Below are 14,100 nucleotides of genomic sequence, written 5' to 3' on the forward strand. Positions count from 1 at the left end.
TGGGGATGTTCTTGACCTCTTTATTTGGGATAAAAGCCCAGGTCTGCCATTAGAGAGGAGCCGAGCCAAAACGTTTGTTAAAAAAAAGTGGTGGGAGTTGAGCAGCACAAGGGGGTGTGAGGGCTCTGGGGTGCATGTCCCCTTCTCCCACCCGGACCTGAGGGCGGGGTGCTGTGGGCTGAGGTGATGCTGCACTGGTGTCCTCGGGATGGAGAGTTACAAAACATCAGGAATGAAGCGAGTGTGTCCCACACAGTAAGTGGGGTTCCCCTGAGTCACAGCACCCAACACACAGTCCTGACTGGCAGCCAGAGCATCCAGCAAATGCAGGGACATGGCAATGTGAACCAGGAGCCTCGTGGCTGCTGGGCTCAGCATGATGCCACTCCATGCCTGGAGCCGTCAGGCAGCCCCAGACAGTAGTCCCGGTGGTCCCGGCTCCTCCGGCACATGGCTCTGGCTTGGCGCTGGGGCCAGCCCATGCTGAGCCAGCAGCCCCTGCGCCATCACCAGCTCCTGCTCCAGCTCCTGGGCACCACAACCCAGCCCTGGCACGGCGGCAGCACTGTCCCCCAGCACCCACAGCGCCCGTGCCACCAGCCGGGCCCTTGCCAGCAGCGCAGCCACTGCCACGTGCAGCTTGGCACAGCCCAGCGCCTTCATCCCCTCACGGGCAGCAGCCCCTGTGGAGAGAGCAAAGGAAGAACCATGAGCACAGCTGGGACCCCCAGGCAGAGCTGACCTGGGGGATGGGGACACGAGGTTGCCTGTCACAGTACCTTGGCTCCAGCTATGCTTGCAGTACTGCAGGTCACGCAGGACGCCAGGGCCCGCGGCTGCCAGCCAGCGCAGAGCCGAGGCACGGAGCGAACTGCTGCTGGGTGCCCTCTCTAGGAGCTGCAGCAGGACAGGGAGCAGCTGCTGCGCTAGGATGGCTGGCTCCGCAAAAACGTTGGGTTCATCCTCCTTGTACAAGCTGGTGGCTCTGGAGGGGCAGCCGAGATGCAGATGAAGCCGAGGGCTGACCCATGACTCCCCGTGCTCCCTCATACCCATCCCAAAGCTCTGGCAACTCACTTGTTGGCCTCCAGCTCTTCCACGATGCCCCTGAGATCTAGGATGGGGAGATGCTGCAGCAGCAAGTCAAAAGTTTTGGGGTGGTCCCCAAACTCTCCCAGGAGGAGCTGCAGGAGGCCCAGGAGTCCGACATTGTCCTGAACGAAGACGCAGCTGTTCTGGAACGGCTTGCTGGGGTCCTGCCGCAGGAGGCTGGCAAAACCCGAGGCTTCGTGCCGGACTTCCCGCTCCTCGTCTTGCAAAAGGTGAATGCCCACGTTTATCAGCCTGGGGAAAGGGAAGGGAAGGCCACCGTGTTCTGCAGAGCATCCCCTGCCTGCCTGGAGTTGGGGGGAAGGATGAAACCCCACCCAGGGCAATGCTTCCCCAAGGACGCTTCTCATGGTTTGTGAAGGGTACAGCCACCAACTCAAGAGCTCACTGCTTGAGAGGGCAGGGACCGCCACAGGGATCGAGGGACCCATCAATGCCATTTATTGTTCATAAGGGACTGGCTGCTTCTATTAAAATGCCACTCATGATTTTTTTGTAGGCTGCAAGCTCTTAGCTGCTAGTGATTTTTGCATGAGTGGGCTTTTCTTTAATGCCCTTGTATTGTTTGGAGGGGACGTTGCCTTTCGCAGGGTCAGCCTATTAACCTGCAACAGCCCAGGGCTGTGGGCAGTGCTGCTCCTGCAAGGACTCACCGCAGAGCCACGGGGACGAGCGAGGGACGGGTATTGTGCAAGGATCGCTGCACCACATCGGCACCCGCTGTCTGCAGGGAGCGGGCAGCCGCCAGCCGCACCAGTTCGGACGAAGCAGAGCGGCTGCACTCCTCCAGCGCCCTGCACCATCGCTCAACCAGGGTGCTGTCCTCATCCTCAAACCTGCCAGAGGCCAGGAAAGGAGAAGGCATTCAGTCACACCTTCCATCTCTGTCTAGGGTCCAAATGCCACCGGCTTCCCTGAGACAGCAGGACCCAGGTGCAAAGCCAGCTGTGATTTATAGGCAAGAAGTTGTGCTCTGTTTCAGCAAGGACTAAGGAGAAATCCCCTGGAAGGGTCAGGTGGAGAATGCCAGCAGTGACGAGGACCTACCAGTGGGTGAGCAGCAGGCTGGTGGCACACAGCGCTTGGAAGAGGAGGTCAGGGCCAGGACATTCAGCCTCCACCATGTGCAGCAGCATCTCCAGACATGCTGCCGAGGAGCCCTGGAGCTTGCGGGAAGCTTCCTGGGACCACGATGAAGGGTCTCTGTAAAGATGCAGCAAAGCCTCAAGGTACAATCTCAGGAATTCTTTGTCCCTCCTCTCTCGCAGCACCGACCCCAAGCTCTCCTAGTTGACAATGGGAAAGAAGGTACACGATTAGTGGCCTTGGCACCAGGGGCTGGCAACTCAGCACAACTGGGTGAGCACCCTGGCACTCGTGCACCCTCAGCCCAAGGAGCATCGTGCTTCTCGGTGAGCACCTGGGATCCCGTCTGCGTGGTGCATCGGGGACCCTCTCCTTTACTTGGTGACTTCTGAGCTTTATCATACCAGCAATGTCAGCCTGAGAGCCTTCTCCAGCTCCTCACATGTTTCTCCCTCCCTGGTGATCACCCAGCTCAGGACGGCAAGCTGGACATCAGGGTTTGGCTGCCGGAGGAGCGAGCAGACGGCGCTGATCCGCTCAGCACCCGCTAGCCCGGCTGCCTGACTGCACACAAAACGGGCCATGGTTTGGTGAAGAACGGCCAAGCCCACCTGGAGGAAAACAAAAGCAGGATCCTGCTTCCAACGCTTGGCCTCAAGTGGGCTGTGTACCTCCTGAGTGGGGATCCCCGTCTCCCACCCTCGGCTTCACGGCCGTGATTTTCCTAGCAGGCAGCAGTACCTGCGGCTCGGAGCATCCCAGCTTTGCTTCTGGTGCGAGGCTGCCCAGCTCAGCACTGATGGCATCGTGGATGGTCTGGGTGAAGCTGGGGCTGAAGGATGCGGGCAGGAGGGCGAGGACCTGGAGGAAGGCGGCGCGGACGAGCGGGCAGCGCTGGGCAGGGGTGAGCAGCCAGCCCCGCGTCTCCAGCTGCAGAGCCACGGGGCGCAGCGCCTCAGCCGACAGCCTGGGGAGAGATGTGCGGCCTCACCACAGGGGCCATGGTGCTCGGGAAGGCACTGCTTTTTGGCCAAAAAGCTGAATCTCAGCAGAGAGTGAGCACAGGGGGATGGCAGGGACCGCTCACCCATCAGAGCCTGGGGGGCAGTCCAGCAGCGCCCGCAGCTGCAGCAGGTGTCCGTGGACGGCGTTGTGCGAGCGGACCTGTCCGGGTGCGGTGGGGAGCTGCTGGGACAGCTGCAGGAGGACTCCCTGGCGCTGGGGCAGTGGGACGACTGGCACCAGCGCCTTGGCAGCCATCGCTCGCACAGCATAGATGGGACTCCCTGCCAGTCCCAGCAGTGGCTCCAGGAATGGAGCGGAGGGCCTGTGGAGCCAAAAGGGCACCATGTGGTGATGCTCCAGCTGGAGCAAATCCCCCTGATAGCCAGTGCCAGCCTCAGTGCTAGAGGACCAGAAGAGCCCTTGGCTGGGGCAGAGCATCCCTGCTGTCCCCCCACCTGTCAGGGCCATCAGGGCCGGGCTGCAGCTGGGCCAGGAGGGTGAGGACGGCATGGAGTGCGGGGTGCAGGCAGGGCCCCCTTGGCATGGGCTCTGTGGCTGCTCCCAGCTCACCCAGCAGCACAGTGCCCAGCTGGGGGTGCTGCCCCAGGAAGGCTTGCAGGCTCACCCCCTCCGCCGGGCTGCCCTCCCCACGGCTCCGCTGCTGGCCCAGCAGCCGGGATGTGAGGGCGCCTGCGCAGACAGAGCAGAAAGCAGCGTCAGGTCCCATCCATCCCCTCCCGACTGCCCACACTTCACCCCAGCCAGGCTCCAAACCCCAGGGGCTGCATAGGTTCTGCAGGGCTCTCTTGCCCCTGCCCCTCGGTACTCACTGAAGAGCTGGATGGCCGCATTCCTCATGGCCCAGCATGGCGAGGCCAAGCCCCGCAGCGCCAGGGCCACCATCGGCGTGGCGTGCCGCAGCAGCGCGCTGCCCAGCCCTGTGCCACGGACCAGCGTCTGCAGCACGTGGAGGGCACACACCTGTGGAGAGTGCACAGGGCTCAGCGGCCAGGGAGGGAATGGGGTGCTGCACAAAGGGAAGATGGTGGGAAGAAAGAGGGGAGCTGAGGGGCCACCAGCTCTTGAGTTCCTGGGATAGGCAGCGCAGTCAGGGCTGCAGCTTTTGGCTCGCCTTGAGGTCTCCACACTGGTGCGGCCTCACGCTGGGGTATGTGGCACGGTTCCCTTTAGGGGACCTTGTGCAGATCACCCTGTCCCCAAACTGGCTCCAGCAGCTCAGTGCCCGCTGTGCTCACCTGCGGGAGGTCAAGGGTCTGGTCCCAGTCCTGCGGCAGGGCTGTGGTGGCCAAGGCCAGCAGCGCGTGGATGCAGCGGGCCAGCAGCGGCCGTGCCTGTGCCGGGTCCTCCCCACTGACAATGCAGAGGAAGAGCATGGGGAAGCCGGCAGCACGGCGTGTGATCGAGCTGCTCCGGGGTCCGCTCAGCGCTTCTAAGCCCTGAGGAACAAAACCCACCCAAGAAAATGGCTGAAAATCTGCTGGCTGGAGCTTGTAGCTCCTCCGCAGGGCTAAGGACCAGCTGCACCAACCCTGCACTGTGGCATCTCAGCTGCCAGGTGGGCTCTCACCCCAGGGTGCAGGGACACAGAGACAGAGCCCTGGGCCTCCTTGGGGTACAGGGGGAATGTGGGGCAGGATGAGCCTGGTACCTGTTCCAGCATGGTCTGTGGGATGGCCTGCAGCTCTGTGTCTGGGTGGTTCAGCAGAGCAGCACAAAACTTGGTGAAGCCCATGCTGCAGCCCTCCACTGCGCCCTGGGGCAGAACAGCATCAGGGCCCTGTGTGCACCCACCAGCCCCCCCTGGCCCCCAGAATCCTCTTTGCAAAGGGGAAGGAGAAAATGAGAAGACATGATGGTGTGGGGACATGATAGGGTTTGGCACTGAAATCCCAGCTGGGGGCTTCCAGCCATGCCCCATGTTCTGCCCCACAGCAGACCCTGCCCCACTGTGCTTGCCCTCCTGCATGCTGGCAAGAGCCCCTGGAGAGGTGGGCAAGGGGCTGAGCCACCCCAGGTGGGACACGCTCTTACCCAGTGCCGGCACCGCAGCAGGATCTCCTGGAACACCCTTGCGGCCACCTGCAAGGTGGGGAGCGGCAGGAGCGACTCCGATCCGCTGGGCAGCGCCGGGTCCAGCAGCAGCTCAGCCAGGCCCCCCAGGAGCAGCCCTATCTCCTGGGAAGAAGTAGAAGGTCACTGGGACTGACAGAAGAGCTTCCCCATCCCTGTCCTGCCCCACCATCCCTGCTGCAGGGAGGCACAGCGGGTGCTGCTATCAGCCCAGCATGGGCACTCTTGGTTGCTGAGCCACAAAGCAGTGTGGCCGGTTGGTGCCCACCAGCATGCACAGGCTCTGCGCACAGCGGTTTCCCAGGCAGCTGTGAGGTGTGTGTGGCAGAGATGGCCTTTTTCCAGGCAAGAGGCTGCGGAGGAGAAGCTGTGATGGGCAGCTGCAGGGCTGCGGGCTGGGGAACCCGACTCTGCCGCAGCTGGGGTGTTAGTGCCTGGGAACCAGCTGGGCTGCATAAGGGCAGGGAGGGAGGTCATAGCTTTTGGGGACGGTGGTGGTTGCATTCTGCCTGACAGGGAGTGAGGATGGTCTGTAGCAGCTCTGGGGTGAGGACAGAGATTCCCCTTGTTTGTCCCCAGGGAGGGTGAATGCCGCAAGGGGAGCTGAAGGACCCAGCTGCTGTGCTGGGCGGTGGGTGCCATGCTGGGCTGCCCCTGTCCCTGTTGCCACGGGGAGGGTGCTTGCCTACCTTCACTGACACCCAGCAGCAGGTCAGGATCAGGCTGTGCTCTTCCGACAGCAGGACTGAGTCGTCCTCCTCTTCCTCCTGTCCCTGGCCTTTCCCCAGTGCGATGAGGGAGCCGATGGCGTTCCCCATGTCTGCGAATGATGGGGCAGCAGCTGTGAAAGGGAAAAACCTGGTTCAGTGGGGCAGAAAGAGGCGGATGCTACTGGGGGAGACCTGCTGTCCCTACTCAGAGTGCACACAAATGGCAGCAGCTCCTGTCCTGCAATGTGTCCCACTCAGGACTGCGGTTGTGCTTTGCCCCACTGCTCTTTCTGAGCCACTGCTGCAGGGGCTCTACCAGTTCCTGCTCTCCCAGCTGCTCCCATTGAGCAAGCGCCTTGCTGCTGTTAGAATGCTTTTCCTCTATTTCTGCTGCTGTTCTCAGTTGAGAAAGGGACCCCAAACCAGGTGCTTGCTGCTCTGCTCCTGTGGTTTGCAGGATCCTCTACCCAAAACCTGGAACTTCCTTGCCTGGGTGTCCTGCTTTGGACCTTACCCCCAGGCCAACCTTCCCTGCCCATCCCCACTGTTGTCCCCTACTAGAGTGAGCCCAAAGTAAGTGCCTTCCCTGCGGGCTGGGGACTGCTGGGTCAGGGACAGCTGTGATGGAGGTGCTGGTGGTTCCTGGGGCTGGTCCCCCTCAGGGACATGCTCACCTTGCTCATTGGCACCGGGGCCTTGCTGGCTCTGCAGAGCGCCCAGGAGGAGGGAGGTGATGTCTCTTGCTGTGGTCACAAGGCGGGTGAGGAACTCCTGCCAGCTCTGTGCCAACTCTGCTGCTCGCATTGAGGCGGCCACCTCCGGCACCTGGAGCAGACATCTCCGCAGGGCTGTGATGGCTCCTGCATGAACACCCACCTCGGGTCACCCTGGTGGCTGCTGTGGCCCCAGCTCTCCTGCCCCAGCCTGCAGCTGGAACAGTTCATGGGCAGGGAGCGAGCAGGGCCCCTAGGTGATGGGCACACTGGGCAGGTGGAGCAGAAATACAGGGAAACTGAGGCAAGGGCATGGCACCAGCACTACATTGTGGCCTCAGTCCTGCCTGTATGATTCCCTCCTGCTCCAAATTCCCAGGGAGGAGAGCTGCTGCAGGAGCCACTTGCTGCCCTGCCAGGCTGGGGACGCACCATGCATGGGCGCAGTGGCTGCTGCCCGCAGCAGGTCCTGGCACGCCGCAGCGTACTGTGCTTGCAGTACGTGGAGAAGGTGCTGAGCGAAGCACAGGCCGCGGTTGGGCAGCGTCAGGGATGCTTCAGCCTCCAAAGCCAGGCTCTTCATGGTGCCACTGTCTGACCTGGGGGAAAAGGTAAAGGTTGCTGCGAGGATGAGGGAGTTTTCTGTGCAGTGCCTTTCTCCTCTGCCTCAGGGTCCTGCACACCAGCCCTCCCAAGCTCTCCTCTGCACGGCCATTTCAAACCCAAGCCAGCACTGCCCTGAGTTGTAAACACAGCCCCTGGTGAGACACTGATGCTGCTGATGTGTTCTCAGGGGCTGCTGTGCCACTGTGGGGAGGGGACGCCAGGAGCTCATACTTTTGCAGGATGGTCTTCATCAGCACAGCTCCGGCTTCAGCCTCCTGCACCCGTGGGCTGCCCAGGGCATCCTGGGCCAGCTGGAACAGAGCCTGGGTGATGGGCTCGGGGAATGTGGCGGGGAAGAAGCGGACGAGCAGCTCTGAGGCCAAATCTCTGATCTGTCAAGACAGGAGAGGTGGGGGGAATTGGGACAAAAGATGGATGGGAAAGCAGCTGGGGAAGGGCAGGAGAAGAAGGCCACCACCCTTCCCTTCTGAGCCCATTCGGGCCCAGGTAGGCAGCTTTATGAACATTAAGGCTCACCTCATTAGTGCTGTCCTGCAAGCAGCTTAGCAGTGCCAACAAATTGGGCTGGGAGAAGAAGTCCCAACATCCGCTCTGCCTGGCGTAGCTCAGCAGCGTGGCCATGGTCCCTGTGGTGGGGACACAGGGCAGTGGGACGGGGGAGCACCCCTGCAGCTGAGGGGTGATGCTCTGAGTGGGCTGCCCGTACTCACGCGGGGGCTGCCCCTTCTTCCTCGCAGGGCTCCAGGTGTCTGTACAGGTCTCCAAAACTGCAGCCAGGAGGAGCAGAGCTGTCTTCTTCCTCTGGTAGTTGGAGGCTGGACTGAGCGAGGCAATGCTGAGCTGCAGTAGCCACTCCACAAAGCCTGTGGGCAGACAGCGATGCCAGGCTGGGCATCCAAGTCTGAATCCTCCGGGGCCACAGTGGAGGTGCTGGGGTGGCCACCTCACCTACTGCCTGGGCGAGCTGCCCTTCTCCCCGGCTCGGCTGGGCACCCTGGGGCGCCTTCCCGCGCAGCTGTGCCAGCGAGCTGTCCCGCAGCCGCACCAGCGCCTTCCTCACCGCTGCCTGCAGCAGCTGCCGGAACGAGGAGGAGTCGCAGTTGAGGTTGAGGGGCAGGAACTCCCGCAGCAGCCGCACCTTGGTGTCTGAGAGGGGACGGTTGGTGCTCGGGCTGCAGCAGAGAAGCCCCAGTGCCGCCAGCCGAATCCCCTCCTCGCGGGCCCCCAGGCAGCAGCAGAGCCGCTCCAGCACCTCGTCCTGCAGCAACAGAGCCCCTGACACGCCCTGCTGTGCCTTCAGCAGTGAGATCCAAGCCCGGAGTGATGCCGTGTCCTGGCCGCCAAACTGGGCGGCCAGGGCTTCCTGGGCAGCTGGCAGCTGCCGCAGGGTCCAGGCGAGGAGGTGGTTGGTGACATTGCTCTGCAGGATGGGCAGGGGGGAGCGGAGCCCCTGGGAGAGCAGGGGCAGCCAGCGCAGTGCCCACCGCTCTGCCAGAGCTGTCCCCGCTCCCTGCTGCCCATCCTGCCCCTCGGCACACTGCTGCCGCACCAGCGCCCTATAGACGTCGGTGGCTGCGGGACACAGGTGGTTGGTGGAGAGGCAACTCAGGAGGTGCTGCGGCAGGTCCGGGTAGGCGTCCAGCACCTGGGAGGAAGGCAGATGTCCCCCTCATCAGGGTCTCTTCCAATCTAAATGACTCTAAGATCTCCCTGCCAGACTGAAGGCTGCATATGGCAAGGGACAGCTCTGGGTGCAGACCACACTGTGGTCACCCATGGCACTGAGCATCTCTGGTACCCCAAGCAGCTTTTGGTGGGCACCAACAGACAAAGCTCCCTCTCTGCTGGCAGTCCCTGGGGATGCATTGTTGCTGCCACAGGTCACTGCCCCACCAGGGATGCTCTCCCTTGAGACATGCTAAAACAGCCCCGGCTGGGAAGTGGCTGCCCACATGGCTGAGCTGGGCAAGGGAAGGTGACAGGCAGCAGACAGAGGCTGTGCCACCCCAGCAGCAGTGCCAGCCAGGACCGAGCCTCCCTGTCCCCCCACATTCCCTACCTGCTGGCTCCCCACATAGGGGACAATGGCACACAGGGGCACGTATCTGGCTTTGATTTGCCATGGCATTGAGACCACCCTCTGCAGCATCTGTCGGTAGAGGGGTCTCTCCTGGTCCTGGAAGTGCTGGCACTCGAGGTGGTAGATCTCCAGGAGCAGTCGGAAGGAGCTGTGGATGAACTCGGACACCCCTTCCACCTGTGGGGAGAAGGACAGTGAGCAGGAGCAGCTAGGGTGGGCTCCCACTCCTGTCTTGCTGCTTCAGAAAAGAACCTTTGCTTTCCCATGGCTGTGGACTTTCTGTACTGGCTGGTAACTCCAGGGTTAGGAACTGGGGACGTGGGGATGGCAAGCATGGAGCCAGCAGGTGTGGACTGGCTGGGACTGCTCCCACGGGTGCTGTGTGGGAGGGCAAAGCACTGAGAAAGGGTTCTGGAGAGGCTACTTGTGACCAGTGTCCTGGTCTCAGCAGCACAGGTGCCCCTGCCAGCAGGCAGGTGCAGGCAGCTGCAGGCAAGGGGGTTGTATTGGGCTGATGGAGCTGAAACAGGTAGGGGTGTGCTGTGGGCATGGGAGCAGCAGCTGAGCCAGGCAAAGGAAGGGCTGTTTCTGGCTGCCATGGTGTAGGTTTTCAGCACTCTAGTCTTACCGGCATCTCTGCATTGTCCCACACCAGCTGGGTGAGTTGCTGGAGCAGCTCGGTGTCCTGGTCCAGGACGCGGGTCCCCGTCAGGAGCCAGATGGCGGGCAGGCTGTCCCGCAGGCGCTGCAGCCACAGGGCACAGGCTGCAAGAGCAGAGAGGAGCGCTGCAGCCCTCGCTCCAGACTCGCCTGCAGCAGAGCCAGTGCGGGCTGCTGGGCTTCAGGACCCTGTGTGCAAGGGGAGCGGTTTCCCCATTTGGTACACAAGAGGGTTGGTGTCCCTCGGGCTGGAGCAGAAATTAATAGCATTTTCCAAACCAGCTACCAAGATCCAGAAAAGCATCTTCCCTGGGAGAAGACGAAATGCCACAGGGGCTCAGTGCATCATGAGCACAGTGAACCTCCCCACAGCAGCAGAGGTCATTGTCTCCTACCTTGGAAGCAGTAGTAGTGGCAGTCCTTATGCTCCCTGGTCAGGCCACACACAGCAGGAAAGATCACGTCCAGCAGCAGGCAGGCCTGTGGGAGCACAGCAGGTGGAGGCTTCCCCACCACGAGACAGGCAAGGAGAGCAACGCCTGGGGTTTTTTCTGCTCTTACAGCAGCTTATTGCTAGTTTTTGCTCCCTGTCCAGAAGCCCTCAGCTCTTGAGGGCTCAGTAAATGCCGGAGTTAGGCAGAGCTGGAGGCTGCGGTTGGTCATGTACAGCCCTGGGCTGTTGCTGTGGTAGCACAGGGCAAACATTGCTGCCAGTTTGCTTGTGCAGAGGCTACTTTTGTCACCTTCTGTCTTCTTGCCACCCCCAGGAGAGGGAAACCCCCACTCAGATGTCTTTGGAAAAAGCAGGCTGCTGGCTAACACGCCATGCCCAGCAGGATGTGTGAAGCTGCTGGTGCAGCGTGGTGCAGCCTGGCTACATCCTCTGGGGACCACAACCCCTGCTGGCGGCTGCCAGCTCTGTGCAAGGGGATCCCCACATCCCTGGCTGTTGTGGTTGTGCTCTCCTACCTTGTGGGTGAAGCTCTCCAGCTGGCAGCTGAGGATGTCTGTCTTGCAGCACGTCAGCAAACCTCTGGTGAGCACCAGTTTCTCCAGCCCATCTGGCTCCAGGGTGTGGGGGGCCTCCACCACCAGCTCCCCAAACTTCAGTTCCCCTGCACCTGGCAGAAAGATGGGTTTCAAATGCTGCTCCGAGAGCTCATCCCAGAGCGATTACATGAGGTGGCCAGTGGCAGCTGCAGCTCCTGGACACCAAGAGCAGGACACAGCAGCAGAGTCTGGCTTGGACTGAGTGGCATCGGCCTCTGTCCCCTTGCACCCAAACATGTCTGTTCCCACTCTCCTCTGTGCCAGAGGCCATCCCTGGCTTGGGATGTAGCACGCACCTCGGTCAGGCAGCTGGAAGAGGGCCAGCACGGCGCTGGCCCCGCGCTCGGGCTGCGGGGCTGTGTTCACCAGCATGCTCAGGGCTGTGCCCGCCAGCAGCCGCGTGTCCTTGTTCAGGGCCTGGACTCACAAGGGGGCAAAGGCGCAGCTCAAAATGACATTAGAAAACCAGACCCCATTTAACCCTCCCTCTGTGATCACGCAGGAAACTACGCGGGGTCCCTCAGACACCCCAAATGCTGGGGCTGCCTGGGACAGGATGCCTCGTTCCCCTCTGGGGCCATACGCACCTTTCCCCAGGCCACCTCCAGCAGCAGCCCTAGGAGGTTCTGCAGGGCTTCACTCTTCCCCGTCGTGCTCCACACCAGGGGGGCCACGTCCTTCGGCAGTGCCTGGAAGAGCTGGAGGCATGCCTGGGGGAGCAGGAGGGACGGGGACCTCAGGGATGGCTGTCAGCATCCCTCTGCTCTCAAAAAGCAGTGCTTCCCCATTTGAAATGGCACCATGTGCCTCATCCTTCCTGGACATCGCTGCCAGTGCCCGGCTGGGACTCCAGCAGGTCCCTGTCCTTGCAGGGACCGATCCTCTTCCTCTCCTCTGAAATTTGGCTCTTACCCTGACAGCCAGGTAGCCCCACGTGCCGCCAGGCATGGGCTGGCTGTGCAGCACCCAGTGCAAGGTGGTGGCCAGGCGCTGCAGCAGCAGGGACAGGTTCTGCCGCCAGTGCTGCCGGCCCAGGCTGCTCTCCTCCACAAACATGCACACTGTGGGCAAGGAGACAGCGTCAGTCCCTGGCTCTCCCGGCACCGTGTCTGCAGCCGGCCCTGCCACTGGTTAAACCAAGGGCTGAGCTGCTGGTAAGTGGGGTAAGAACGGGGCTGGGATGCAGGGGATGCTTTGGCTTGTCTGGCTTCCAGCCACCCTGGACAGGTGGGCAGTCATTGGGTGCTGCTGGGACCTCTGCAGAAATCCCATGGATCCAGCTGATCCCTGCTCTCTCTCCCATAAGTGCAGAGGACTCGGTCTGGGTGGGCAGGGGGTATCCCATGCATTGGTGGTGTGGGCCAGGAGAAGCCCCCAGAGGGGAAGGAGCAGAGACTGACCTGACTGGAGGTCCCCAGGAGACAGCACCTGCAGGGGCAGAAAGACAGTTTCTCCTGACACACCGGGGCTCAGTGCATTGTGCAGGAGGATCCTGCCTGTGCCAGAAGCTGTCCCAGCAATGAGCAAAGGGTTGGTGTGATGGGCAGCCATGTGTGACCGGCTGCAAACAAGGGTGAACCCCCAACATGGTGGGAAGAGAAGCAAAGGACCCCAGGAAGTCCATACCAGGAAGTCCCTGTCAAAATGGGCTCCAGCCAAGCCCCCATGAAAGCTGGTGCCACCGCACAACTGCAGCGCTCTCACCTCTCCCTGCGGTGCCAGGCCGGCCAGCAGTGTGCCCACCTCCTGGGCCAGGAGGGCTTCCTTCCCCACCGCCAGCTGGGTCACGATCTGCCAAGAGACACCTCCAGTCAGACTGTCTGCCCAGGTCCCCGAGAGACATCAGCTGTGCTGTGCTCTTAGCACGGCTCTGCAGCATCACTGCGGCACCTTTGCCCACAAGGATGCACCACACCAGGGCTGTGCTGGCGGAGCTGACACCACCACTTCACTTGTGGCTAATACAGCTCCGAATCTGCAGCCCAGCCGGCTGTGTTACGGACCTGTTCTAGTTTCTGGAAGGAGCTGGAGCTGCCGGTTGCCTCCATCTGGAAAGCCAGGACACAGCGGAGCAGGGGCCGTGCCTCCGCCTCACCCAGTGCCTGCAGAGCATCACTCAGCGCCCGCGACAGCAGCAGAGCCTCCTCCAGGTGCTTGTCTTTGCATCTCTTGGCAGTGCTCCTGAAACAAATGGCAATGGGGGTGAGGATTGCCTGGCTCCACAGGGTTTGGTGTGGGGGCATTACCCCTGGGGACTGGGGTGGGGGTGCCTGAGCTCAATGTGGATTGGGGTAGGGGTGCCCCAGCTTGATAGGGGTTAGGGTTGGAGTGCCCCAGCTTGCTGTGTTCTCTCAACTGCACTCAGCATTGCACAGCGGGGGCAGAGGGAGGAACTCCTCAAACCTCAGAATCTGTAACCCAGCCCGTTCTGGCAAACACAAGCGCTTGGCGAGGCATTGGGGCAGGAGGACCCAAAAAATCCTAAGAGCTGCTGCCCTGCTGCTGCAGAGCAGGCTGGAAGGGAATGGGGACAAGCACGGGTGGCTCAGTTCCCTTGCCGGGTACCGGGTCGAGCCTCCCTCCCTCCCCACATCGGGGGATGCCGAGATCCGCCCCGGGCGATGCTCGGGGGCTCCGCACCGGGGGATTCCCGGGGGACCCGCTCCCGGGGGGTACCGGGGTCCCCCCGCCCAGGGCCCTTCCTCTTACCCCGCAAACTGCTGCAGGCAGCGCAGGCAGGAGAGCACGGGCTGGGCGATGCCCGTTGCCCCGTAGAAGGCGGCGCAGGCCCGCGCCTCCCGCTCCGCTCCCATGGCCGGGGCCCCGCCACCATAGAGCTCGGCCGCGCTTCTGCGGGCTCAGCGGCCCCCCCTAGCGGTGCCCCCCGGCCAGCCGGCAGCTCCGAGGATGGGGGCGGGTACCGGGAGCGCCGGTCGTGCTGGAGGCTGCGGGAGAACGGGAGCCAGAA

The 14,100-nt window shown here is 62.3% G+C and overlaps 1 protein-coding gene across 2 annotated transcripts; it reads right to left on the reverse strand.

The window, feature by feature from the left end:
- Positions 1 to 6: 6 nt before the first annotated feature.
- LOC136109318 (tRNA (32-2'-O)-methyltransferase regulator THADA-like) lies at positions 7 to 13,970 on the reverse strand. 2 transcript variants are annotated; one of them, XM_065851898.2, is made up of 31 exons: positions 13,842 to 13,970; positions 13,136 to 13,313; positions 12,837 to 12,923; positions 12,533 to 12,560; positions 12,045 to 12,193; positions 11,720 to 11,842; positions 11,429 to 11,549; positions 11,052 to 11,203; positions 10,478 to 10,562; positions 10,051 to 10,187; positions 9,402 to 9,599; positions 8,291 to 8,987; positions 8,053 to 8,205; positions 7,859 to 7,968; positions 7,553 to 7,713; positions 7,148 to 7,314; positions 6,677 to 6,862; positions 5,982 to 6,133; positions 5,254 to 5,397; positions 4,871 to 4,975; positions 4,458 to 4,658; positions 4,032 to 4,182; positions 3,657 to 3,891; positions 3,284 to 3,523; positions 2,938 to 3,163; positions 2,601 to 2,807; positions 2,158 to 2,396; positions 1,764 to 1,946; positions 1,078 to 1,344; positions 780 to 985; positions 7 to 683 (listed from the first exon to the last, which is right to left on the reverse strand). In XM_065851898.2, exons 1-31 carry the CDS (start codon positions 13,943 to 13,945, stop codon positions 403 to 405), a joined length of 5,673 nt encoding a protein of 1,890 aa, XP_065707970.1. In that variant the 5' UTR covers positions 13,946 to 13,970; the 3' UTR covers positions 7 to 402. The 2 variants fall into 2 exon arrangements, 1 of the variants encoding a protein (XP_065707970.1); XR_010652473.2 differs by lacking the exons at positions 7 to 683; positions 780 to 985; positions 1,078 to 1,344 and having other exon boundaries at positions 1,818 to 1,946; positions 2,158 to 2,313.
- Positions 13,971 to 14,100: the final 130 nt, after the last annotated feature.

This window comes from Patagioenas fasciata, chromosome 17, assembly GCF_037038585.1.
Source record: "Patagioenas fasciata isolate bPatFas1 chromosome 17, bPatFas1.hap1, whole genome shotgun sequence".
NCBI classification, from domain to species: Eukaryota; Metazoa; Chordata; class Aves; order Columbiformes; family Columbidae; genus Patagioenas; species Patagioenas fasciata.